The sequence below is a fragment of the Ipomoea nil genome, unplaced genomic scaffold (assembly GCF_001879475.1).
Source record: "Ipomoea nil cultivar Tokyo-kokei standard unplaced genomic scaffold, Asagao_1.1 scaffold2036, whole genome shotgun sequence".
Classification (NCBI taxonomy): Eukaryota; Viridiplantae; Streptophyta; class Magnoliopsida; order Solanales; family Convolvulaceae; genus Ipomoea; species Ipomoea nil.
The window spans coordinates 4,435,267-4,462,258 of record NW_017618464.1 but is presented as its reverse complement, the minus strand read 5'-3'; the positions used below and the strand labels follow the sequence as shown (position 1 = coordinate 4,462,258).

Below are 26,992 nucleotides of genomic sequence, written 5' to 3'. Positions count from 1 at the left end.
TGTGGGAGTGACGCCCACAATTTTGTAGTCTTTTATATTATATTCCCCACTTGATTTTGGATTTGTTTTGAGTTTAAGGCCATGATGTATGACACTCTTTTTATGTTAATTAATTGAAAAATGTCTCGAAATGAGTAGTCGAGTAGGTGGATATGTTTATACTTAAAGGGCACGAGGTTAATTATGTCAACATTATCTCGATCGAACCCGTCACATAGGGTTATTATAGTGCAAATTAACTACTCAATTACAAATGAACGAGATTTACTCTTTATACATTATTAGTTAGTGGTTGCGGTTTCTCTAATAGTCCAAAATAAATAAATTGAATAATAATAATTATTATTAACGTTGGAGATTGTCAATTACTCTTTGTCATGATGAGATTAATTGATTCACCATCCTTTTTGTTAATTTCCATTAATATTTGTCTATTATTGACGATTGACGATTCTATCAACAATGAGTCACCATTTTTTATAGGTGGGCCCCACAAATTCTATTCTATAAATAGTATAAAATAAATTTTATTTTATTTTTAAAATAAACGCAAATCATATTACATTTACGACAAACGTAGTAATAAACCTATTAAATATGTTTTTCTACAGTGTATTGTCATATTTATGTTTTACATTTATTAAAAAAAAAATCAAAACACTAATTTTTTTTTTTAAATTTATCATTTGTACACACACACACACACACACACACACACACACACACATATATATATATATATATATATATATATATATATATATATATAATTTTATTTTTTCAATTCTATATGCTTTCAGTCAATAATAATAATCTTTAAATCTATCAACCCACTGTCCCACTTGTATACTTGCATGACAGCAACCCAACTTCTACCCAACTCCATTATAATTATCCTTTCCTTTTTTTTTTTTTTTTTTTTTTTTTTTTTTTTTTTTTACATTACCATTCACAAATTAAAAATAATACGGAGTAACAATCTAATTTAACTGTTAGTTTCTGCCATCATCCAAATAATAATAATAATAATAATAATAATAATAATAATAATAGAACTATATCTATATATTCCACTTTGAGATCATATCTTTTTTTAGACATTTTTTTTTTACACTATTACTCAATATTTATATACGTATATGAATTTAAAACTTTCCTTAAAAGAGCACAAAACCAAATATATAAGGAAATAAAAGAAAACATTACCAATCAATTGAATCGTGTTGTAGTGCACTTTACGCAATAAATACAAAATATTTTCCATATTTAACATAAAAAATATTATATTTTCAAGGTGAAAAGTTATGAGAATACTAGAACAGTGGATTATAAAAATTTTTAAGGAAAAAAAAAAAAGGAAATGTGGTGAGACCACAGAAATTCGATTTTCTTCCAGTCTAGATTTCTTCTAGATACCCACTCGTGTGCTCTCACTCCCCACCCCCACCCATCAAAACCCATCACCTCTCTCTCTCTTACATATAACTGTCAAAGCTTCAACTTCTTTTTACATAACCATGGAGTCATTGAATCTTCTTCTCTCTTTCTCTCTCTGTCTTCTCGCCGCCGTTTCCCTCCTCTTCCTCCGCTCCTCCTCCGCCGCCGCGCGCCGCAAGCGGGCCCTCCCGCCGGGGACCTTCGGGCTGCCGTTCCTCGGCGAGACGCTGCAGCTCATCTCCGCCTACAAGACGGAGAACCCCGAGCCCTTCGTCGACGATCGCGTCGGCAAATACGGCGCCGTCTTCACCACCCACATCTTCGGCGAGCCCACCGTGTTCTCCGCCGACCCGGAGCTGAACCGCTTCGTCCTCCAGAACGAAGGCCGCCTCTTCGAGTCCAGCTACCCCGCCTCCATATCCAACCTTCTCGGCCGCTATTCCCTCGTGCTTATGAGCGGAACCCTCCACAAAAGAATGCACTCCCTAACCATGAGCTTCGTCAACTCTTCCACCATGAAAGACTACCTTTTGCTCGACATTGACCGCCTCGTCCGCCTCAATATGGACTCCTGGACCGCCCGGATCCTCCTCATGGAAGAAACCAAGAAGGTAATTCCATTAATCTCTATATACAATCGCTAATTTTCTCCACTCTCATATATATTATATGCATATATTATATACTTCCACCATTTATCAATTATAAACCTCAGTTTACAGCCATCTTGTCCTTATTCTAGTTTGGTGGTGTACTTTAATTTCACTATTTCATACTATGTTCTAGTCCGAAAAAATGCAATCTTTTTTACTGTATCATCTATCTTGTGTATGAGAGAGGTCCAAGGTCTATTAGGTTTACTTTCTTGATTTGAGCTGGTCAACTATTATCAACTTACCAGTTTTGCTTTTTGGGATATTCTTTTGCCGACTAAGATCACAAGTCAGGATTTATCGGCTCAAGAAAATATTACAATTTTCTATTAGATATATCATGTATATATAGTTAAATATTGAACCGGGCATATAAAATAGGACCCGGAGAATTATTATTTAATTTGGAAGTAGGACACTGGGGGGTACAGTGGGGAATTGTCAAACAGGAGATAGAGACACAAAGCAGGTCATCATAGTATGTCGACAGACCAACCTACTTACATGTGTTCATAAGAGGCCAAACTTGAAATGCTAATGACATGTTTGCCTAACTAAAGTTATTGACTATATAGTTACGGTAAATAATAAGATAATAGTTGTGTTTTTTTTTTACAGTGGATAAGCTGGTAAAATATTGCCAGCTGCATATAATGTGTGGGTAATTGATTTCATGGATCTTAGGACTAATGATTAGAGAGTAAAGATGGATGAGTCTTATATCACTTTCATATGCATATTAGTGGGTCTCATAAGTTTGGTTGTGTTAGGAGTTGGGACCAACAACATGAGGCCATGCACATATACACATCTATTTGTTTAATTTGTATTTTTCGAAATCGCTTTTTCTTTTCCAAGTTGTCAAGCTCGAGATCTCCTTTACTCGTTAAGTGTTTTGATGTATGCCTAAACTTGGTGATTATGATTAATTAGGATTTGAGTGTAAAAAGCACATGTGATTGCCTGTGATGTTATGATTCTCTTTGCCTTGTAAAGTTAGAAGGTTCTAAAGGTGTGAGGATCATGATGGTTTCTTGTGCTTTTCACTTTTTATTTTTAACCGGTTTGGGTAAGGGTCTTTTTCATTGTGGTTATAATTTGGGAGATTAACGAAAGAGTGTTTAAGATGTGCAGATCACGTTTCAGCTAATGGTGAAACAGTTGATGAGTTTCGATCCGTGTGAGTGGACCGAGAATTTGATGAAAGAGTATATGCTTGTTATTGACGGGTTTTTCACCCTTCCTTCACCTCTCCTCTCCACCACTTACCGAAGGGCAATACAGGTACAGTCTTGTCCCCGACAACCTTAACTATGATGAAGTTTTACGTTATGGTTGTGTTAAATGTGTAACTGTGTAAGTGAATTTAGTTATAATGAACAGTCTTTGTATTGTATCTCTGTTTGTCTACATGCTCATCTGGTCAGGTTAAATGAATATGTTGTACTATCAAAAAGAATGTGAAGTTGCATTCATGATGAACCCAAATGCTAGTGTAGGCTTTTGGTGGACAAACATATATTTTGTGTCGAACCTTTTTTCTGTTTTGCTTTTTAAAATTATCATATAATGATGACACCAATAGATTCAATTTTCCCTCGATTTATGATATTGGGAATATTTTTAGGCTAGGGGAAAGGTTGCGGAGGCCTTGAATAAAGTGGTGACGGAGAGGAGAAAGGAGAGGGAGTGCGGGGTCGAGAAAAAGAATGACATGTTAGAAGCGTTATTGGAAGGAGATGGCGGTGCCACAGGAGGCGATGGTGGCGGTGGTGGCTTCTCCGATGAGGAAATCGTGGATTTCATCCTAGCGTTGTTGGTGGCCGGGTACGAGACAACCTCGACCATCATGACTCTTGCGGTCAAGTTCCTCACTGAGACGCCTCTCGCTTTGGCTCAGCTCAAGGTGTGTGTGCATAATCTCTTTTCACTTCGTTTTACTTGATCCTTAGTTTCTTTTCTTAATTTTGATGATGCCAATAATGTTTTTTCCTTGGTGGACCAAACTTGACAACTACCATACGCCATGTAGGTCTTGTTTCTTCCTTGTATGAACCGTCTTGTCTAAATTCTCGACCAAGCAAATTAATTTCTTTTAGGATTACAAAGAATGAATAAAGAAAACCCGGGGGGCGAGTGATGAAGAGTGTTCATAAGCTACACGATCTCTATATTCTATTATTTGGAAAGCAGTTCTCGTATATTGCTGGTTTTTGGATACATGCCTACTTTTTGAATAGCAGCTTGGCATTCACAGGCTGGCAACCTTTTGAATTCTTGTCCAGTTTATTAGACAAAGTACTTGTTGCATCTTTTTCTTTTCTTTTTTCCTTGTATTCTAAACCTTTTTTGACGGGATTTTGCTAACACACATAACTATCTTAATGTTAAAGAGTCTCACATTGAAAATATAAGAGAGAACATATAGGTTTATAACCATGTGTTAGACTAGGCTGACTAGCTAATTGATTGTATTCAATCTTTTAGGGTCCGTTTGGAAGGGAGAAAATTGAGTCATTTTCCAGAAAACATTTTCCTTTCCAGTGTTCGGTTGCATTTTGGAAGACTTGGTGTGTAAACATTTTGGCGGAAAATGACTTCCCCCAAATTTTGGCGGAAGTCATTTTGTGCCAAAATGGCTTCATTTTCCCAGTCAACGGAAAATGTTTTCGTTGGCTGGATTTTTCTATTGCATCCAAACACTGAAAATTCAGAAAACATTTTCCAGAAGTCATTTTCCGGGACCCTTAGTGTGATTTGGCCCATGTGCATTATAGGCACCTCAATCTTGAGGGTTTGAAGAAGGAAGAAGAAAAGGACAGCTCATTTCTGTGCAATCTGATGCTGAAATGGTCAAAAGTTGGGGAAAAGAGTGTAAAGTTTTTTTTGAAAGAGAAGCATTTGAACTGGCAGTCAAAACAAGGGTTCATGGGCGTCAAATTCCCTACTAGGCTACAAAGTCTGCACCTTTAAAGATGTTTTTGCCAGAAAGTTTTTCATCATAGGGGTAGATGGAAGAAGTTGTCACTTTTCCCCTTTACCCTTTACATTTGAAGGGCATTCTTGAGATTGTCTAACTAAAACACCTTTTGCAATGGAGATGCTTAGGGTATCTTAGTACTGAACAGCTGACTCTTTGGCTTTTTTGTTGAGGAATTGAACAATGTTGCCTAGGTTTCTGAGCTAAAAATTTGGAGGAATCTTTTCTTTGCAATCAGGCCCTCTGCATTTTCAACTACTTTCAAATCAGAGAAACTCCAACCAAGTTGGTCAGACTGTTGGCTTGATAACCACAAGGTTTCAAGTTCGACTCTTAGTAGGAGCAGACGAACAGTCTATTGACCTTCTTGGTTTGAGCCGGTCAGCTATAGACAATTTAGGCTGGTTTTTTCCTTGTGATCCTTTGTTGACTAAGGTCATAAGACGGGTTTACTTGGTGCACATTCTCGGGTAGTGACTTTGAGTTTCTCTCGTTACCAAAATATTCTGAAGACTATTGAAATTACTTCATCTATCTAGTGCAGTACAATGGTGAAACATGCCTAATTTTCCATGCTGCTCTAGATTTCATTGAACACGATTTTCTTGTTCATGTGTTGGCAGAAAGAACACGATGAAATCAGGTTAAGGAAAGGCGAAATTCGGATGCTGGAATGGGATGACTACAAGTCCATGCCTTTTACTCAATGTGTGAGTGGAACTATAGAAGCTAAACTTCATCTTGCTTGCTGGGAATCTCTAATCTAACGGGCGAATTATGCAATCATGTTGTTTTCAGGTTATAAACGAGACACTTCGAGTTGCAAACATAATTGGTGGAGTATTTAGGCGAGCCACAACAGATGTTAATGTAAAAGGTGAGATTTCACGAACAAGTGACCAATGCAACTTTGAGCCTCATTTTGCCTCGCTAAATGCAACTGGTTTTACTTGATCCTTGCAGGCTACACCATCCCGAAAGGATTCAGAATTTTCGCTTCGTTTCGAGGAGTGCATCTCGACCAGGAATACTTCACAGATGCCCGAACCTTCGATCCCTGGAGGTGGCAGGTACGCTCTACTTTCCACACCCCGCTATTCCCAAACTCTAGTCTCGTCTCCAACACATTATATATATACACGTTTCAGAGTAATCCCGGACCGACAAGTTCAATGACTGCATTCATGCCATTCGGTGGAGGGCCAAGGCGTTGTCCAGGCTACGAGCTTGCCCGAGTAGAGCTCTCTGTCTTCCTCCACCACCTAATCACGCGTTTCAGGTAAAACGCTCTTTAGCTTTCATTTTTTTTTGGTGTAAACCACGAGGTGGTCCGGGTCTTTCTCTGTCCGTTTAACGGTCCAGATTCACCCGACTAATCCTCGTTCGGGAGTGGCCCGGGGGAACTCTTTAACTTTCATGCATAGCACTTTAAGTATATAACTTTCGTGTGTTATGTGAAATGCTGCAAATTTGATTGAACAGTTGGGTGCCCGCTGAAGAGGACAAGTTGGTTTTCTTCCCAACAACGCGAATGCTAAAACGGTATCCAATTATAGTTCAAAACCGAAGCTTGTCTATGAACACAGAATGATCCGAGAGGCGTTTAAGGAGGAGAGAAACATGATCAGTAAGTGTAGGAAGCAGAGTTAGTCTACAAATGGTACTAAGGCTGAACTATCTTATATGAGGATGAAGCTTAGAAAATATATATACATTTAAATATAGATCAAATTATTTGTAGTATACAACTTATTAATCTTAGAACATATATATATACACCCTATATTCATTTTGGCCTTTCAGGTACTAAGGATGTTTCCTATTTTCATATGAACTCGAGCTAAAATAATATGATCACACATTTGAGGCCACACTTCCATTTTTAAACTAAGTTTTATGGAGGGGGTTAAGATCCTGGGAGCAACTTTCATATATGACACATCATTTTCTCTGCACTAATTGATGTTTGGTATGCCCCAAACCAACCCCCCCCCCCCCCCTCCCCTACCAAAGGGTGGTATGTATTATTACTATAAATGTGGTAAGTGTGATCTGTAAACATTGTATGGATATATTTGATATGGAGGGCCAGAATCTTTTCTTTGCTGAATAAGAATGATCTGTAAATCTGTGATGGCAACTGTTTTGTCCAGTGTTTTATTACTATTTTAATGTATAAAGGTTGCTGATTGCCTCTTGGAACACTTTAGAATGGTCGGTTGGTTGTGCATATATTTTGGTGGCAAATTATACCATCGATCATATTTTACCTTGCATTGTAGGGACTGGTCCAAAAATAACTTTCAGATTCAGTATCTACACATTCTGTACAATTGATAGTTTCTGTATCTGTAGCTATTATATTATGTGTCGGCAATTATCAAGTCAAATATCAGATATTGTATCTATAGTTGACACATTCTATACCTGCAGTTGATAGTTTTTGTACCTGTAGTTATCATATTATGTGTCAGTAATTATCAAGTTATTTGTTAACATGTACAGAAACTGTTAATGGTAAATACAGAATATGTTAACTGAACGTACATAATTTTTGTATTAAGGTTCACAATGTAATATAAATCTTGGTCTGTGGTATAACAATTGATATTTTGGTACGTCAATGTGGAACTAGCAAAAAGACATTCGAAATTGAAATTAAGTGACTAATATAAGACGGTTTTAATTTATCATTAAAATTCTGGTATGAATTTTAAAACTCTGTTATACTTGCAGCCATTAATTATACACAAAATTTGTACTGTTCTTGGTTTTTTAGAATTGAAAAGAAAATAATAATTGAAGTGCATAAACTAGTCTCTTCACAATCATAATTAAATACCCATTATATATTACTTTATTATAAAAACAACAAAAATCTGTACATGTTAGGTAGGCTATGAATCATTGTTGCATCCTCCTATACTTCTGCTCTCACATATACTATAAAAAAAAAAATTCTCAGACCAATCAGGATGAGGTTCTCCTTTGGATAAACCTACAAAAAAACAGAACAGCATCCAAACACAAGAACAGGTTAGGTAAGTGGTTCCAAATGTAAATGAAACAATGATTAAAGGGGTAAAATAATGTGCTGGCAACACTTAAGATTTTGTATTCTAATGTTGCACTGATCAAATGTTTTTGGTTAGGTTTGATAATATAGTTAGCTTATTAGTTAATGTTGGCTTATCTTACCACTATTAGTTGTTTGACTTGGTTAAACAACTAATATGAATGTTTAATTAATTAGCTTTCTGTAACAGTTTATTGCTCCAAAATGTTAAAATTCAAAAAGTTGCTCAAGTAGCTTTTTCTATAAGCTTTTTACGAAAGTCATTTTGCATGTAAATCAGCTATCAATTAACAACTAATTTACCAAACATTTTTCGACAATCAGCTAATGCTATCAATTAGTCAAACTCAGTAACTCAATCAGCTAACAACTATTTACCAAATACCCCTTTTATGTTTTGATCAAAGAAGAAGATTCTGAGAAGATATTTACCTAAAACCTGGCTGTGAGAGAACTGGCTGGCCAGAGAAAAGAGTACAAACAAAAAAATGGATATGTTATGTATGTACTATTGTTCTTCAATTACTTCACTCTTTCTTCTTGGATCTTCTTTGGGTACCTAGAAAATCCCTTTTTGCATGCTGTTACCTGCATTCATATCATTTAAAATCTTGCATTAATCAGATGCCACTACTCAAAGGTGCGTTATGAGCAAAACTACCCTAATCAGTAAAGGACAATAAGAGATAAAATAGTTTAGCCCATAGTCAGTAAAGGACCATAAAGAGGTAAATCAACTCACCTTGTCCAACCATTCTGGTCGACAAATGATCATAAAGAGATAAATCAATTTAGATTGTCTATAATAGATTGACTCAAATCAATGTGATTACCGACCAATTTGATTGTAATTGATCCAAATCCTTTGTTTACTTCTACTAAGATTTTAAATTTGAGTTTAGAGGCCTAACTGAATATTTCGGTTAAGAAATTAGGATGTTATTGACAAGTTAATGTATTGGTTATTGCTGGCCAAGTGGCCATATATCTAGAAGAGTATTTCGGACCATTCAATTCATCAAGTCATTCTTATACAACTATAGACCAAGTCATAATTTTAGGTGTAGACTGTAGACCAAACTTTTCCTTCGGTCCATATTCATTTCCCACCAATATTTGTACTCATTTCCCACCAATATATTAAATAAATTACATTATATATAATGAGATTTTTTATGTACCGATAATATTTAATACAATCATGTACAAAGTATATTATATTACTATACAGATATGATATAACTGATTATCATATTTAGTCGAATATTTAAACAATTTAAATTATTTTATCTATTTTAATTTCTTTAGCCCGTTAAATTATAAGATGGGTTTCACCCAGAATGCGACGTTACATAAAATGTGAATTTACCTAGTAATTTTCAAAATTTTGTATGCTTAGCTAGAAAGAAAGAGAAGCCAGATAGATGATGAATTGACTTACAGCTTCGATATCGATCTTGTAAACAAGAAGCTTTCTTCTCTCTCTGCAACTGATCCTATACGCCACCACGATGTGCGCAATCGCCATAGCCACCGAGCACGCAAACATCGCCATCTCAGCCGCGGCGGCGGCGGCCCGGACATGATGACCTCCATTAACGCCGTCGTATCTCGACCTCGAACTGTTCCCGAAAACGTACGACGCCTTCAGCGACACGAAAACTAACGACGTTACCGAACACACGGTCGCGATTCCCAGGTACGGCCCCCTCGATAGACTTGGGCCGTCGCACGAACTGTACACACCTAAAACACACATAAATTGAAGTTAATAGCGACGAACGGAAAAGTGATGTTTTGATGTCGGAGAATTGGGAGTTACATAGAATGATGGCGGAGCGGACGATGGATACGAGGGGGATGTCGACGAGGGAGTAGCGGAAGTCGTAGGTGGTGAGAATAGAAGACAGAGACGCCGCCGGGGACCAGGACGCCGAGAGCAGCGCCGACGGGAGAACGGCGTCGGCGATTCCGACGAGAATCGGCGCGGAGAAGACCAGGAGAGAGATTAGCATGGTGATCAAGAAGAAGAGAGTCTTGATCCACCTCAACGCCCTGTTCCTCTTCTCCTCTTTCAAGAAACTCATCGTCTTCCCGGCCTGCTCTTCTTGAATTTCCGGCGAGAAATGAAAACTGATTGAATGCTTAGACCGTTGGGGGGGTTTTTGGAGGGCTACTTGGAAAGCCGGTCAAGAAGACGAATTGAAACTTCTCCTCTTCTGGGCCCTTTATAGTGTACACGTTTTCGTGCGTTCATCACTAACGCCATTACCTAATCAACTTCTCATCTATTTAATTTCCAGAGTATTATTTATTTATTTATTTATTTATTTATTCTGACACATGATCTTCTCTCCAGCTTTACACATAAGAAACAGCCATAATTTAGTTATATTATTAACATATGATATGATTATGATAATACTTGTTAATTACGGTTGGTCGATGTTAATTACGAAGTATATATTATGTGAGATTAGGAGTTTCTTTAAATAAAATAAAATAAAAAAAGTAAAATTAGGAAGTACTAACCGATCATTGAGTAGATAATATTTGAAAGGAGAGATTAAATTTTGAACCTCAACAATCATAGTGCGAGGATTATGTACATAGTGAACAGATCTATTGTGCGCACTGACATTTGACCATGTTTGTTGAACCATCATTATATTGTGAATCGTATCCCCACTACCAATTGAATAATTAACATACAGGTTCATTTTATTATATTATCAATTTTTTAGGGTAATATATATTCATTTTGAGGTTCATTTTTAATATGTTGTTAAAAAAATAAAATTTTAATATTGTAAAAATAAATATTGATCAGTGATTTACATTATAATGTCAACTATAGGTTTAAGTATAATTTGCGGTACTGAAGCTACCTTGAACTTCCAAGATAATTACAGCGCATTTGACTTCAGCCTTCCTATAAGTCTATAACTAAAAAACAGAAGGTTTACTTTGATAGAAAATGACTTGCACTTTAATTTTTGTTCAATTATTTTTAGGTGTGTATTAATATATTATATATTCCATGAATTTTCAAGTGAGAGTAGTCAACATTAAGTAATGAAAATTTAATTCAAATTTAATTTTTCTTCCTTAGCTTGATTAGATTCCTACATTATGACTATCTTCATCTCAGACTCAACATTCTTTCGTCTCAAATTTAGGTCGAAAAGATCAAAAAACAGCTTAATAAAGGTTGTTTAACTTGTCTTTGCCAATCTCCGATCCGTCTTGCATGTCACTCTTTTTCTTTTTCTTTTGTTTATAAAAAACTTTTAAAATATATTTCCAATTTTTTTTTGAAAGGTATATATTTTAAAATTTATAGTCAACAAAATTAATATTATATCTATCAAATGCCAAATGAGTGTCAACTCTTAAAAAATATACAGGAAACAAACATAGCATTAATTTATAGTCAAACTCAACTTTTACCTGCTATATATTAGCTACATAATGAGCCAACCACAAATTTTTATCTAACTTTTTTTTTTTTGAGAATTTTTTTATCTACTTTTTAGAGTCTGAATAAAATTTAAGAAACTTAATTGTACTAAACGTGAATTATATTGGTTAGCCGGCGGCCGGTCCACGAGAGTAACATTGAAAGAGCTTTACGGTGGAGCAAAGATGAATCCGAATTGGACATTCCATTTTAGTACACAGTACCCTCTGCTACAAACAGAACAAATTAGACTTAATATTTTTGCCTATAGATTTATAGGTGTCAGTCTCCTTTTTGTAATTTTTTTTCAAAATATTTTCGTTTGATCCTAATATTATTGTGGCATGACCATTTTTTATCATCCGTCAACAAAATCGTTTAAATGACGTTAAATACAAAAGACATTTTGGCCTATTCAATTAAGTGTTAAGTCATTTTTCTTTATTGGTCCCAGATTTATGTGTCATTCAATTTCACTTTTAGTCTTTTTTTTTTTTTTTTTTCAAAACATTCATTTTGATCTTAGCATCATTGTGACATGACCGTTTTTTGTCCTTAATCAACAAATATGTTTAAATGACATTTAAAATGACGTTATTAACCATTCAAAATTCTCGTTTTTTTTTTTCTTCTTCTTGTTAATAAAATTATGAGCAATGCTACAAATTCTCTTATATTCCCTTGATAAAATTATGAACAAGTAAACTAACATCTATAAATCTATGATCGAAAATGAAATTAACTCCAACAAATTAAAAGAGAACAGTGTGTCTCGGTTTTGGTATGATGAAATGTCTTAGCAGCCTCCACTCTCAAACTATGCTTCCCATTTTGACTATGGCGGCCTGGCCGCCTGGGCATACATGTGAAACTTCATTAAAATAATTATTTTTATTTTTTAGTTTGAATATGGTTAACTCAATAAAATAGTTGAACATGACCAAACGAAAGAAACTGATGAGGCCCGCCCATGCCCCATTATATTGTTAAGAGTAATCAACGGTTATAATGAACATAATACATATAATCAACACTTAATATTTATACAACTCATAAGGTAGCTCCAAAAGAGCTTCTTAGTGGGGATGATCTTAGATTCTCAGGAATAATTCAGGTTCAACGTTTTTTTAAGTGACAAAAAAGACCCGAAATATCTAGTGATTACACCAAAAAAAGAAAAAAAAAAACAGGATACCCACGACTATAGTGGCACTTTTAGGTTTTCTTCACGAGTTTCAAACTTTGTAATCTCGGTCCACGGGTATTTTTTTGCAAAAATAGTCATTCTGGTCCATTTTTCGTCAATTTATCACTGGAGTAAGAACCATTTCCAGCAAAAGCGAGCCGAAAAATTGACAGAAATGGGCCGGAATGACCATTTTTATAAAAAAAAAAAAAACAATAGTCGTGGACCAAGATTGCAAAGTTTAAAACTTGTGGAGAAAACCAGAAAGTGCCACTATAATCGTGGGACTAAAAGTGCGAAAAACACTCATTTAAAAATTTACAAACACACACGTTTTCTCCCATATTTCATTTTGTTTGCATTTTTTAAAAAAATTTATTGTTTCTCATTTAATTTGTTTTCTTTGCGAGTGATTAGAAAAACTCACAGTTACTATCCAAAAATGTAGGTGCATTATATAAATCTCATTAATGTGTAATAATTCATAAACTATATAATATAAGTAACCTGTAATAAAAAATTTTGTACAATAAATTTAATTAATAAAATATTAATAATAATTAAACTCGTCAATCAAGTTACCAGAGGAAGAGGCACTATACTTTTGATTAATGCATTAAAATAGTGTGAAAAAGACATTGTGGGGTAAATTGGTTGACATGAACAGTCTGGTTTAGCCCTACTCTCTAAGCCATCACAATATAAAATTTGTTTAATTATCTCAACCTCACAACTTGTTCAGACATCAAGTATATACATGTACGGTGGAAATCTTTTATTGCTTTGAGGTTAAAACTCGATCAATCGTACTGCTATATTATCATACTTGCACTTCATTATTATTTTTTTTAATCCCTCCAATTTCAACGAACTTTTGAATTATAATATTATATTATACGGAGTAATAAGAACATTAATTTTATTTAAAATAAAGAGATAAATTGGGTCCCACCATGCCAACATAGATGGATCATATTGCAAGCTTGCAATACAATTGGTTTTAAATAAATAAAAATTATCTGTCATGCAAGATTGAATGCCACACCTCTTAGTGTTCAAGAGTCCGGATAATCTTAAAGTTTTTGTCAAAGAGTTAATGTATTCCAAGTAATAATAATAATTTTTTTTTTTTTTTGTCTAGGTTAGCAAGGAAGTTGTTTGTGGTTAAATCTTTATTCAGTTACACTTGTACTCTATTACATTGTAATATCTATTCAAACTTTCTCAACCTAATGAAACACATAGAGTCAACAACGCCTCCACTGAGGCTCGATGTTACTACATGTCATCTGAGCACAAGGTGCTTGTCATTGACCTTCTTAATTAGTTTGAACCAGTCAGCTATATTGAGCAACCTAAACTAATTTACCTCTTTGTTATTTTTTGTCGGCTAGAATCAAAAGATAGGATTTACTTAGCACACTCTCAAATAGTGGTTACGAGTTTCTTTCTCCATAAAAAAAAATATTTATTAAATCTTCAGATCAGTTGTCCCACCCAAAAGAGGCACCTATAATTTAGCGAAGGAATTAGCCACTGTGTCCGACGGTGGGAATCCTGTGTACACCAAAAAAATAAAATTGATCATATCGAAATCAAGTAATTGTAGGCTAAAGCATGTCCCAATTATACAAATGCCCTCTTTGGTAAAATAGTTAGCCTATAGGCCAATTTGACAATTTTAGCTTATTTGATCACTATTATTTGTTTGACTTGTTTAAAAATTAATATAAGTATTTTGTTAATTAGTTTTGTGTACTCCAAAATGCTAAAATTTAAAAAGCTACTCAAAGCAAATTTTTCAATTAACTTTTTGAAAAAAGAAATTATACCAAACAGCCATCAACTTATAGCTAATTTACCAAACACCTTCTTACAATCAACTAAGGCTCTGTTTGACAAATCTAGCTGAAAAACTATAAGCTAGGAGCTGATAGCTGAAAAGGAGCTAAAAGCTGAAAAACTATAAACTCGGAGCTGAAATCTGAATAGCTGTTAAGCTAGCTGTTATTATTGAAAGTGTTTGGTAAAATTAGCTTTTTGATAAGCTGATAAATGTAAAAAGACTAAAAAGGATATTTTCATAAAATTTAAATTAGTTTGTTTACATATTAAAATTTAACATTTTGAAATAAAACTATTAGCATAATCATGATCTAGCATCTCATGATGAAGTAGCAATATTGTTGCAATAATAATAATAATAATAATAATAATAATAATAATAATAATAATAATAATAATAATAATAATAATAATAATAATAATAATATTTGCGGTGAAAGTTGCGGATAAAGAAGAAGGGAAAATGATTTTAATTGGGAAGGGTAAATTAAGTCATTTCTTTAAAATAATAAGGATAAAGATGGAAAAAAGTTAGGAAGCTAGGAGCTTATTTTGAAATGCTACCTAAGGTAGCGTTCCAAAATAAGCTCTTATTTTAAGCTATGAGTTTATTTTGAAAACATTACCAAACAGAGCTTATAGCTTATTAGTAGCTTAAAATAAGCTATAAGCTCCTAAATAAGCTCTGCCAAACAGAGCCTAATATTATCAACTAGTTATACTCTCTAATTTATCAAATCAACTAACAACTAACATCCATTTATCAAACGGGACAAAGTAATGCACCAATTCAAGAACTAAGTGAGATTAGGCGAAGAAGTAGTTGTACGGTGGAGATTGGACCAATGAAATGGTGTCAAAAGATATGATCCTTAATTTATGTTTAATTCCTTGTTAATTACTTTGTTGACTTTGGGGCGTACGCTGATTATACACGGAGTCGTTTATGAGAGACACGACAGCAGTGTGGCCCCCACTCTTTGTACAATATGGTATCTTCTACCATAGGGAACGCCTACGGCCAGACGTTTAAAGGCCTGCAGAGTGCAGATCCGACCGGCCGGTTAGTTAGTTATAGTTAGTTATTGTTGTGTCAACTGTCAATTTCTCAGAGGTGTCCAATTCACTGGGTAACTGCTTAAACTATGAATCTAACACTTGGAACCAATATTGGCGTGCATGTTTGGCAATTTGTGTACGTACGTTTTAAAAAATCAAGCTCAACGATTTATGATAATTGATAAGCGAATTGTTAATTTAATTCAAATGTATTCACTATTGTTTTGATGCACGAATGAGTTAAAAGTGATGCAATTCAGACTCAATAAACTTGACCAATTTTCAACTCAAAAGTTTTTATCTTCACCATACGTTGGGCTAGCATAATAGCATGTTTGTAAAGTTAAATGATGATGGCTAATGACTTTGTAGTCTAGTGGCATGAAGTGACTCTCCCAAACAGAAAGTTATGAGTTTAAGTCCAACTCTTTGTACTTCAATAGATTATTGTTAGAGATCGACAATCTCGGAACTCCATAATTGTAATGTTATGTGATCTTCTTTTGGGCCTTGATTGTGGACGGTTGGAGCTATGCTGATCTGTGGCCCAATCATAACATAATGAACATGGTAGAGTAATGTTTTATTGATGTGGGCTTAGCTACTTTTGCATTTTGACATTGATTTATATTTGGGGATTTTGTTTCCTTTCCTTACCAACTAAACTGTCTATGCGGGTGCCTTATCCTATTATTGATTTAAGGACTCATCTACTAGTAATGGCTGAATGACTCGTTGAGTCTCGACCCAAATGATATGATTGCAACCAACCTACTGAATCGGTTCAATGAAACGCGTTGACACGGGCAGCTCAGTTGCTATCTAGGTGATAGATTATAGACAAGGACGTAAGATGGAGACTTGACAATTACAGTGTGCAGGAGTTACACTATACCCAATGTGGTGGACTCCTTATGCGCATTAGGCCACGGTCCTCCCACCTAAGAGGTCATTGATTTATTCCTTCACCTTCTTGTCAGGCCTGAACGTGAGAGCACTTGGGGTTAGAGATTTTGCCGTTTTGTGGCCCAATTGTGGGCAACAACTCGGATAGTTATTATTGTCTTTATGGTCTTAAATGCAGGGATAGATTAGTGGGTGCTGTGCATGAATCATATAATCAGGTCAAAATTCTAGATGGAGTCAGCTGAATTATTGGGCGCCTACAAATCCTACAATATCTTTACCACCTTCTTCTCCACCTGGTCAAACAATGCAGATACTCTCACATATCTGCAACCTGTTATTGCTTATCCCTCAAGAACAGCTTACATCTTCTCTGTAAATGGAGAGGCTAATTCTGCTATTCTTCTGCCTGTTAGTTCAAGCCATTGTTTCCTCCTCTGAGAATCAGCTGTGCCACAATGACCAAACCTCTGCTCTGCTGCAAATCAAGAACGCATTAACCATCGACGAATCTGTTTCTCTGGAGTGCGATTTGAGTGGCGAACATCCTTATCCCAAGACCATTTCATGGAATAGCAGCACAGATTGCTGCAAATGGGATGGGGTTACCTGTGATGAGCTAACAGGTGAAGTCATCGGGCTTGATCTTAGCTGCAGCCACCTCACCGGGACGATTGATTCCAACAGCACCCTCTTTCAGCTTTCTCATCTTCAAAGCCTTAATCTTGCCCACAATGATTTCTCCCTCTCTCAGATTCCATATAAGTTTGGCCTGTTTCCCAGTTTGAGGCATCTCAACCTCTCAAACACGGGCTTTTCGGGTGGAATTCCCTCTGAAATCTCTCGTTTGTCTAAGTTAATTTCGCTTGATTTGTCGGGAAACTTTGAAGGGCTTAAGTTAGAGCCTCATTCCTTTAAACACCTCCTCCAGAACTTAACTCAGTTAAGAGAACTGGATCTGTCTGGCATTGAAATCTCTTCTGTCCTGCCAAGAAACTTATCTTCATCGTTGAGAATTCTGAGTCTTGTAAGCACTGGGTTGTATGGGAAATTCCCAGATTCTGTTTTTGATCTGCCAAATCTTGAGAGGCTTATATTAAATAGCAACTTTGATCTTCAAGGCCATTTACCAAAGACAGTGTGGAAAAGCAGCATTTCCCTTAAGGAATTGGATCTTTCTTCAACCAGTTTTTCTGGAGAATTGCAGGGTTCAGTTGGATATATTAAGTCCCTGACTTATTTGGATCTCTCATCCTGCAAATTCTCTGGTGCCATTCCCGAGTCTCTGGGAAACCTTACACGAATCGAGAACTTAATCCTATTCTCAAACAACTTCACTGGAAGGGTGCCATTATCTCTAGTGAGCCTTGAGCAACTCATCAGGTTTGATCTTTCAGCCAACAATCTCACCGGGGAAATCCCGGATTTCTTTGGCAAGTTCAGAAAGCTCAAGGATTTATCACTCGCAGATAATTCGTTCACGGGAAGGTTCCCAGTCTCGGTTACTAATTTGACACAACTCGAGTCTTTAGACCTTTCGAACACCTCGATTAGTGGCCCAATTCCCCCCATTGTTAGTGGTTTCCCAGCACTGGTTTTGCTCTTTCTTGGAGAAAACCTGCTTACAGGTGAAATCCCTTCATGGGTATTTCGCCTTCCTTCCTTGAAATACTTAGACATGAAATCAAACAACCTTAGTGGTCGAATTGAGAGGTTTAGTTCTGAGGAGATGGTGCATATTGATCTGAGTGACAACAAGCTTCGGGGAAGTATTCCAAGTTCACTCTCGAAACTCGTGAACTTGACAGCTCTCTATCTTTCATCAAACAATTTCAGTGGTACTTTAGATGTTGGAACATTCTCAAACCTCAGACAACTTAGGCATCTTGGTCTGTCTTATAACAGCATATCACTGTCTGCAGCCCACAAAGAGATTGCCTTGCCTGATTCCATTGGGAATCTGTGGCTTTCGTCGTGTGATATAAGGGAATTGGACTTCTTGCGTGAAGCGAAACACCTAGGACAATTAGACCTTTCCGGGAACAAGATTCGTGGACAGATTCCAGATTGGGCATTGTCAAACTGGGGAAGTTCTGTGTATTATCTGAATCTTTCTTTCAACTCCTTGACTGGTATCAACAACCTTAATCGTTTTGAGAATCTGGTTTATGTCGATCTTCGGTTCAACTTGCTTCGGGGATCATTGCCAGTTCCATCGTCCACTACACAAATCTTTTTTGCCTCGAACAACAATCTCACAGGAGAGATACCTGTATTAGTATGCAACCTGAGCTCCCTAGTGGTTCTTGATTTGTCCAACAACAGCTTGACAGGAATGATCCCGAAATGTCTGTCGAGTGTCAGCAGAAGTTTATCTGTCCTGGATTTGCACGGGAATCGTTTCCACGGGACCATCCCTGGAAATTTTGGCACGGGGAACCGCCTCAGGACCCTGAACTTGTATGGAAATCAGCTCGAAGGAACTGTCCCGAGATCCCTAGCTAAGTGCAGGCTGCTTGAAGTTCTTGATCTCGGAAACAACAACTTAAATGGCACATTCCCAAATTGGCTTGGAAGCCTTCCAGGGCTAAAGGTGCTTAGCCTGAGATCAAACAGGCTAAATGGTCCTATAAACATAAACACCTCTCAGACAAAACCTGCATTTCCTGAACTGAGAATCTTTGACTTGTCTCACAATGGTTTCACAGGCACTTTGCCCCTGGAATTGTTCAGGAACTTCAAAGCCATGATGGAAACATACAACACCGACCCGAGCCTAAAGTACATCGGAGAAACATTCTACAAAGATTCTGTCACTGTAATGATCAAAGGTCAGGATGTTAAGCTCCTGAAGGTTCTGTCCATCTTCACAGCTATTGATCTCTCCAGCAACGAATTCGAAGCCATTATTCCTGTTTCCATTGGAAGCCTAACTTCGCTGCGGGGATTAAACCTTTCACACAACAACCTTGCAGGCCATATCCCAGGCTCACTCGGGACTATACTCGACCTCGAATCACTCGACCTTTCATCAAACCATTTAGATGGGGAGATCCCAGGAGAGCTTGTAGGCCTGACATTTCTTTCTGTACTTAACCTGTCCCAGAATCATCTTGAGGGGAGAATTCCTCAAGGGAACCAGTTTAATACCTTCCAGAATGATTCATACTTTGGGAATGATGGATTGTGTGGAGTGCCATTGTTAAGAAGATGTAAAGATGATGCAGAAAAACCCCCTCCAGGTGAGGATGAGGATGGGGAAGATGATGATGATGATTCAGACTTTATGCATGGATTTGGGTGGAGATCAGTGATGATTGGTTATGGGGTTGGGATTGTTCCAGGATTAGTAATGGGGCCTCTCATTTTCTTCCCAACAGGGATACCAAAATGGCTTCAGCAAAAATTATTGTTTAGAAAGCATTAACTGAACAATTATTATTGTGTGGATCATATTTTGTATACTGTAAAATAATGTACATTCAATATTAAAAATGTACATTGTATTTGGGGATGTACATTATTTGTGTACTGAGTGTACATTATATTATATAATGTATATTCAGTATAAAAATAATATACATTTAGTATATTAAAAATGTACTTTTTGTTATGGTCTACACAATACTGTGTGGACCAATAATTTGCCCTAAAGATGCGGATAATATATAAATTTTGTTTTTATAGAAAATAAATAAATAAATAGGTTTTATTGATTAGTGTCACATAATCCAGGAAGTTGGAATACCTAATAAGGCATGAAGAAAGCAACATGTTCATACATAACGACCTCAGTTACATTAATTTAAGCATCTTAATTACTAAGCATAACAAACATTAAACCCAACCCCACATATGTTGTTTAATTAGTTAATTACCTAACTAATAATCAAAAGGAGTGTTCACAGTGGATGTCCAAATCTGAAACCTCATCAGCTAAGCTAACTAGCTTTTATAGATACGATTCCTCCACTGTTGTGCGTGTCATGTGTTAATGCTTTTAACACGTATTTCTTCGCATCTAATACTTTAGAATTTAGATTATGGTCACGTTTTTTTTTTTTTTTTTTTTTTTTAATATTATATTTTTTGTTTTTTTCTACCAAGCTAATATTCCAATCGCACTGTTTTCCTTTTATGGGAGATTTTTTTAAAAGTATATATATTTCTAAAGTGTAAGAGAAAGAGAGATTACCTCATTTTAAGGTGGAAGGTAGTGGGGAACTTTTGGAAAATATATGTTTTAAAATTGAATTTATTTCTAAAGTGTAAGAGAAAGAGAGATTACCTCATTTTAAGGTGGAAGGTAGTGGGGAACTTTCGGAAAATATATGTTTTAAAATTGAATTTAATGATATAGTGATGAGAAATTGTCAAAAACATGTCATCAATTCTCAAATCAACTTAGTTAAGGTTGTCATCAATAATTTGTACTTTGATTTATAGAAAATTAACAACTTCTATCTAAATGTGCGTTTTAGGTGAAGTATGCATTGTGATCATAACTAACAAATGATCAAATCAACCTAGATTGCACACTTAATATGATATAATGTGTAATACTAAAAAAATGAGTGGTACCAAGAATTTTGTGGTCCATTGGTATCCGGTTGCTCTCCTATGTGGGGGTCTAGGGTTTGAGTCTCATTGTAGGTTTAGATTGTGTATGTGAACACATGATTAAACTTCGGTGGTAGGGACGACATGGATTCTTTAGGCTAAAAAATTATGTGTATTTAAAAAACATATTACATGTAGGTGAAATCATTTTATCCAATTTTTGCATAATTTGCGTGTGTTGACTTGAAGGTGGGTCCCGACAATGGATCAGTTATCAGTCGTGCATTGTGGTGGTAGAATTGCCGTTTCTTTTACGTGTATTTGTATTAAATTATTATTATATTATTATTATTATTATTATTATTATTATTATGTAGAGTTGAAAAATGAATTACATGCTTGAACGTTGTAAAAATATATATACATTACGTGCGGTTGGACTTTCGCAATTCAAACTCACCGATGATGTCAACAAAACATGTATAAAAAAAAAAAAACCGAAATTTAAATTATATAAAAATTACTCCGTATTAAAAAGAGGAAAATAAAAAGTGGCGGGAACGAATCAGACCAAACAGACGAATCAGTGCCGGACTCGTGTTTGTTTACAAGGAAGTTTATATATATGTATAAATATATATTCTTAATTTCTGCTAAACACCATCGTCCACACTTTCCTTAATTTTCGACTCTCTCTCTCTCACTCTCCCCCGTTTCCAAAGTCTTCCCATTTTCCATGTTTTTTTTTTTTTTTGGTTTCTCCCTTTCTCTCTCTATATCTCTAGAACAGGATCAACCTAATTCTCCGATTCCCAAAAAACAGGATTATAATCACGTATAGAGGCAGAAAGGAGGAGTTTTTTTTTTTTTTTTTTTTTTTTTTGATCGTTATTTGGGAATGGGGAGCTATAATTATTACAAAATGTTGGGTTTTTTCAACCGGAAATTCAAGATTAGCGAGAGGGAGCCTCCGCCGGACGTGAGGGATGCGTTTTCTCAGTACGCCGTGAATGGACCCCACATGAACGCCGAGCAGCTGGCCCGGTTTCTGGTGGAGTACCAGGGGGAGGAGGGCCGCACCGCCGACGATGCGGCGGAGATCATCCAAAAAATTCACCACCGCCGCCAGCATTTGGCTAAGCACAACCACCTCTATCTTGATCTCGACGGCTTCTTTGAATACCTCTTCCAGGATGACCTCAATGGACCTCTCAATACTCAGGTTCCTTTTTTTTTTTGCTAAAATTTATTTCTCCTCCTATCATTTTTCTTCCAAAACTGGCCCTGGATTCTGCATATACATACAATGTTCCATTGTGCATTCATAATTTTTAGTATTTTAAGGTTGTTTTTATTTGATCCTGGGACTCAAAGCAAATTTGTTGTCAAAATTTCCATTTTTAGGCAATTCAAGAATATTTCTCCTAGCGCCCTCATTGGTAGCTCAGTTGTTCTTCGGCAATAGATTGTGGACAAGGACGAAAGATTGAGCCTGCATTCTAGGAGTTTCACTCTCTTGTAGAGGGTGGCTTCTTGTGGGTTCCGTTGCATTGGTCTTCCCACCTAATAGGTTGCTGAGTTAGCATGATTTGTCCTTTCACAATCTTGTTAGGTTGGGGTGTGCGGCCCTTGGGGCGAGGGATTTTGCCTTGTGGGCAAGAATATTATTACTAGACTCCTAATCTTGGTTGGTTTACCTTCTTACAGTCTTTTTGTCAGCTAAGGTCAACCATAGGCCATAGTGCACTAGACTTTTCCGTAAATGAAAGAATATTACTCAGTAATTTAGTTATATGAGAAATGAAATTCCTCCTATATAAGGTAAATTCCTCATAATTTAGTTGTGATTGTCTGCTTGAAGTGATTAAGAGAAATGGACATTGGTGAGAATGTGGCCGTAGGATGATCCAGATAGGACAAGCTGATTGCAGACAAATTGAATCAGCCTGTATTTCCTGAGCTATATTTAGGATTATGGTATTCTAAAGATAGGATCTTTGTGATATATTCTATGATATGTCTATATGTATTTAGTGAGATTTTCATTTTCTGATCATTTTGTCAAAAAATTGTTGTAATGAAAATAATTTGGTTGTTACTAGCAGTTGCAGTCGAGATTATAGCTGACGAGGGGTTATGTGGTTCCAGGTATCGAATGATATGAGTGCCCCGTTGCAGCATTACTTCATATATACCGGTCACAACTCGTATCTAACGGGGAATCAACTTAGCAGCCGGTGCAGTGAAAAACCGATTATCAGAGCTCTTGAAAGAGGTGTGAGGGGGATAGAATTGGATTTATGGCCAAATTCGGCAAAAGATAACATTCATGTTCTTCATGGAAGGTATGCTGTTCTTTTTCTTTCCATTATTGTATGCAATCTTATGTGTTTGGATAAAGAAACTAAAAGCTTAACCAGATTGAGGTTGATCAATCTGCATTGGTAATGTTGGATGTTTTTTCAGGACCCTAACGACCCCGGTGACATTATACAAATGCTTGGAATCGATTAAAAATCATGCTTTTGTGAAATCTCCTTATCCGGTTATAATTACTTTGGAAGATCATTTGACGCCTGAGCTTCACTCTAAAGCTGCAGAGGTTAGATTTTACGATGAACAGCTAAGAACGAGTAGTATAGTATAGTATAGTAGTGAATGAGATTATAATTGCGTGGTTTTATAGATGCTTACTGAAGTGTTGGGGGAAATGCTTTACTACCCGGAGTCTGGATGCTTGGAAGAATTGCCTTCGCCTGAAGAGTTAAAGCACCGTATTCTTCTTTCAACTAAAGCGCCCAAAGAATACCTTGAGTCGAGGCAGCAGAACGAGAAAGAAGCCCCCGCCTCTCCATCGGGGAAAGAGTCGTCAGAAGATGAGTCTTCGGTGAAAGAGACAACAGAAAATGAAGGCGAGAGGGTAATTTGTGTTGAGCATATAACCATTAATGTGCAATCCAACTATCAGCTTAGGTTTTTAGTTGAGATGGAGCACATGTTTCAATTGAAGTTAAAGATTATGCCTGCCTTCTTTCTGTATGGTTAGCATGTGTATTTTCAATTCACCTGTCTTTTATTGGGCGTGTTAGATCAATTCTGGTCCCGGTGAGGAATGTAGCGAGGCCTCCACAAGCCAACCGGGGGGAACTGAGTGTCCCGAGGCTGAGAAAACCAATGCTGAACAACGGGATTGTGTCGAGGCTGAGAAAACCAACGTTTCTGAGGCCGAGAAAACCAGTGTTGAACAACTGGATCGTGTTGAGGCCGAGAAAACCAATGCTTCTGAGACCGAGAAGACCAATGCTGAACAACTGGATCGTGTTGAGACCGAGAAAACCAATGCTGAACAACTTGGTCGTGTTGAGGCCGAGAAAACCAATGCTGAACAACTTGATCGTGTTGAGGCCGAGAAAACCAACGCTTCTGAGGCCGAGAAAACCAATGCTTCTGAGACCGAGAAAACCAATGCTGAACAACAGGATCGTGTTGAGGCTGAGAAAACCAATGCTGAACAACTAGACCGTGTTAAGGCCGAGAAAACCAATGCTGAACAACTAGATCGTGTTAAGGCCGAGAAAACCAATGCTGAACAACTAGATCGTGTTAAGGCCGAGAAAACCAATGCTTCTGAGGCCGAGAAAACCAATGCTGAACAACAGGATCGTGTTGAGGACGAGAAAACCAATGCTGAACAACAGGATAGTGTTAAGGCCGAGAAAACCAATGCTTATGAGGCCGAGAAAACCAATGCTGAACAACAGGATAGTGTTAAGGCCGAGAAAACCAATGCTTATGAGGCCGAGAAAACCAATGCTGAACAACTGGATCGTGGTGAGGCCGAGAAAACCAATGCTTCTGAGGCCGAGAAGACCAATGCTGAACAACAGGATCGTGTTGAGGCCGAGAAAACCGATGCTTCTGAGGCCGAGAAAACCAATGCTGAACAACAGGATCGTGTTGAGGCTGAGAAAACCGATGCTGAACAACATGATCGTGGTGAGGCTGAGAAGAAAACCGATGCTGAACAGCAGGATCGTGGTGAGGCTGAGAAAACCGATGCTGAAACACAGGATTCTGAGAGGGTAAAACTATCTATCCCTTTATGTTCTTGTGCTTTTTCATGCTTCATGTATACATACTTCTTTTGGTTATCAGGCCAAGAATGATCCGGGTGATGAAGGCGGTGATGCTTCCACTCAAAGTGCTTTACGGTCAGGAGGAACCGAGTACAAGCGTTTGATCGCAATTCGTGCTGGAAAAGCAAAGCAAGGCGTGAGGCAAGCCTTAACAACAGCACAAGAAAAAGTAAAGCGTCTTAGCTTGAACGAGGGAGATCTTGAAAAGGCAGCAGCCTCATTTGGAACTGACGTTATCAGGTACTTAAAGACTAACTTTTTAACCTGTTTTTTCACCCTCCCTTTTCGGTTTTCACACTTTCCTTCGTTTACAGGTTTACACAAAAGAGTATTCTGAGGGTGTTCCCTAAGGGAACCCGGGTCACATCATCAAACTTTAAGCCTATGCTTGGATGGATGCACGGAGCTCAAATGGTCGCCTTCAATATGCAGGTTAGTGTGGGTGGATATCACCCCGGTTATCAAGTTGTGTTCGTTCTCAATTGTTTGGCAAATTTGCATTGTAGGGATACGGGAAATCACTATGGTTGATGCACGGGATGTTTAGAGCAAACGGGGGTTGTGGGTATGTGAAAAAACCTCAGTTTCTCATCGAAAGAGGACCAGAAGACGAGGTTTTTGATCCTAAAGTAGCAGTAGTACCATTGAAGTTTACATTAAAGGCAAGAACATTATAGTATCCTGCAGACATTCTTAAATTAATCCATCTGTCTTGTCTTCTAAACAAAGTAAGTTTAACTTTGTTGTAATGTTGTTTAGGTGACCGTTTACTTGGGCGATGGATGGCGTCTAGATTTCAGCCACACCCACTTCGATGCATTTTCACCACCCGATTTCTACACCAAGGTTAGAGAATCAACTAACTTAACTGATATCTGTATCTCCATTTAGACCCTGGAATCTGGACAAACAAAACTATTGTCTGATTGATCTGAAAAATGGCAGCTTTTCATCGTTGGGGCGCCTGCAGACTGTGCCAAGAGGAAGACAAGAATCATCGAGGACGACTGGGGACCCATCTGGGGAGAAGAGTTTGAGTTCCCCTTGACAGTCCCGGAGATGGCTCTGCTTAGGATTGAGGTACGAGAATATGACATGTCTGAGAAAGATGATTTCGGAGGCCAGACATGCCTGCCTGTCTCGGAATTGAGACCCGGGATTCGCTCAGTTCCTCTGCACGACAAAAAAGGCGAGAAACTCAAATCCGTAAGGCTGCTCATGCGGTTTCAGTTCATATGATCTGTTGAAACGACAGTCGCCCTTCTCCACGAGACTCCCACAAACCTGCAGTTTTTTGTATAGCATTTTGATCTGATGATCTAAGAGAGAGCTTCAGCCTTGAATGTGGGATGACTGCTTTCTTAGCTGAGCTAAACAACTTCAGAACTCTACTAACACAACCATGAATGTATCATTTCATTAAACTGTCAAAGGATTGAGTAATGAATATATTAGTTTGAATTAAGAATTTTATAAGGTTGTCTACTTGTATGACTTGTTTAGCCCTACCAACATTTCGGTTAGTTCTTGGGTTGTAGATTGTGAATAAAGACACATGATTGAGCCCCGACAGTTACAGTGTGGGAGTTATATTTAATGTGGTGGACTTCTTGCACTGATCCTCCCACCTAATGAGTTACTGTAATTTACTCATCTATTATCTTTACTCAATAAAGGTAAAATCTTTCACTCCG

General features: G+C 37.0%; 4 protein-coding genes across 11 annotated transcripts; 3 read left to right on the top strand and 1 right to left on the bottom strand.

Annotated features, from left to right (window-relative positions):
• Positions 1-1,450: 1,450 nt before the first annotated feature.
• On the top strand, positions 1,451-7,210 carry LOC109148237 (cytochrome P450 90A1). Its single transcript, XM_019296112.1, has 8 exons — positions 1,451-2,048; positions 3,225-3,374; positions 3,718-3,996; positions 5,694-5,780; positions 5,869-5,947; positions 6,034-6,140; positions 6,219-6,349; positions 6,553-7,210. Exons 1-8 carry the CDS (start codon positions 1,518-1,520, stop codon positions 6,659-6,661), a joined length of 1,473 nt encoding a protein of 490 aa, XP_019151657.1. The 5' UTR covers positions 1,451-1,517; the 3' UTR covers positions 6,662-7,210.
• A 681-nt stretch (positions 7,211-7,891) lies between these two features.
• On the bottom strand, positions 7,892-10,588 carry LOC109147663. Its single transcript, XM_019295280.1, has 4 exons — positions 9,969-10,588; positions 9,588-9,892; positions 8,579-8,734; positions 7,892-8,068 (listed from the first exon to the last, which is right to left on the bottom strand). The coding sequence occupies exons 1-3, from the start codon at positions 10,231-10,233 to the stop codon at positions 8,669-8,671; spliced, it is 636 nt and encodes a 211-aa protein (XP_019150825.1). The 5' UTR covers positions 10,234-10,588; the 3' UTR covers positions 7,892-8,068; positions 8,579-8,668.
• A 6,393-nt stretch (positions 10,589-16,981) lies between these two features.
• Positions 16,982-20,029, top strand: LOC109147829 (receptor-like protein 12). Its single transcript, XM_019295486.1, has one exon. It carries the CDS (start codon positions 16,982-16,984, stop codon positions 20,027-20,029), a length of 3,048 nt encoding a protein of 1,015 aa, XP_019151031.1.
• A 1,803-nt stretch (positions 20,030-21,832) lies between these two features.
• LOC109147668 (phosphoinositide phospholipase C 6-like) lies at positions 21,833-26,781 on the top strand. 8 transcript variants are annotated; one of them, XM_019295290.1, is made up of 13 exons: positions 21,833-22,384; positions 23,311-23,507; positions 23,629-23,764; positions 23,849-24,082; positions 24,252-24,362; positions 24,528-24,653; positions 24,732-24,794; positions 24,897-25,244; positions 25,318-25,538; positions 25,613-25,730; positions 25,805-25,960; positions 26,058-26,144; positions 26,244-26,781. In XM_019295290.1, exons 1-13 carry the CDS (start codon positions 22,061-22,063, stop codon positions 26,535-26,537), a joined length of 2,415 nt encoding a protein of 804 aa, XP_019150835.1. In that variant the 5' UTR covers positions 21,833-22,060; the 3' UTR covers positions 26,538-26,781. The 8 variants fall into 8 exon arrangements, with proteins under 8 accessions (XP_019150835.1, XP_019150834.1, XP_019150836.1 ...); XM_019295289.1 differs by having other exon boundaries at positions 24,732-24,872; positions 24,960-25,244; XM_019295291.1 differs by having other exon boundaries at positions 24,732-24,935; positions 25,086-25,244.
• The last annotated feature ends 211 nt before the right edge of the window (positions 26,782-26,992 follow it).

Coding starts and splice junctions, on each gene's coding strand:
- LOC109148237 (XM_019296112.1), top strand. CDS start 1,518: ATGGAGTCATTGAATCTTCTTCTCTCTTTCTCTCTCTGTCTTCTCGCC. Junction 3,375..3,717: donor CTTACCGAAGGGCAATACAG/GTACAGTCTTGT, acceptor GAATATTTTTAG/GCTAGGGGAAAGGTTGCGGA. Junction 3,997..5,693: donor TCGCTTTGGCTCAGCTCAAG/GTGTGTGTGCAT, acceptor ATGTGTTGGCAG/AAAGAACACGATGAAATCAG.
- LOC109147663 (XM_019295280.1), bottom strand. CDS start 10,233: ATGAGTTTCTTGAAAGAGGAGAAGAGGAACAGGGCGTTGAGGTGGATC. Junction 9,893..9,968: donor CCGCTCCGCCATCATTCTAT/GTAACTCCCAAT, acceptor TGTGTGTTTTAG/GTGTGTACAGTTCGTGCGAC. Junction 8,735..9,587: donor ACAAGATCGATATCGAAGCT/GTAAGTCAATTC, acceptor ATATGAATGCAG/GTAACAGCATGCAAAAAGGG.
- LOC109147829 (XM_019295486.1), top strand. CDS start 16,982: ATGGAGAGGCTAATTCTGCTATTCTTCTGCCTGTTAGTTCAAGCCATT.
- LOC109147668 (XM_019295286.1), top strand. CDS start 22,061: ATGGGGAGCTATAATTATTACAAAATGTTGGGTTTTTTCAACCGGAAA. Junction 25,539..25,612: donor TTTGGAACTGACGTTATCAG/GTACTTAAAGAC, acceptor CTTCGTTTACAG/GTTTACACAAAAGAGTATTC. Junction 26,145..26,243: donor CACCCGATTTCTACACCAAG/GTTAGAGAATCA, acceptor GAAAAATGGCAG/CTTTTCATCGTTGGGGCGCC.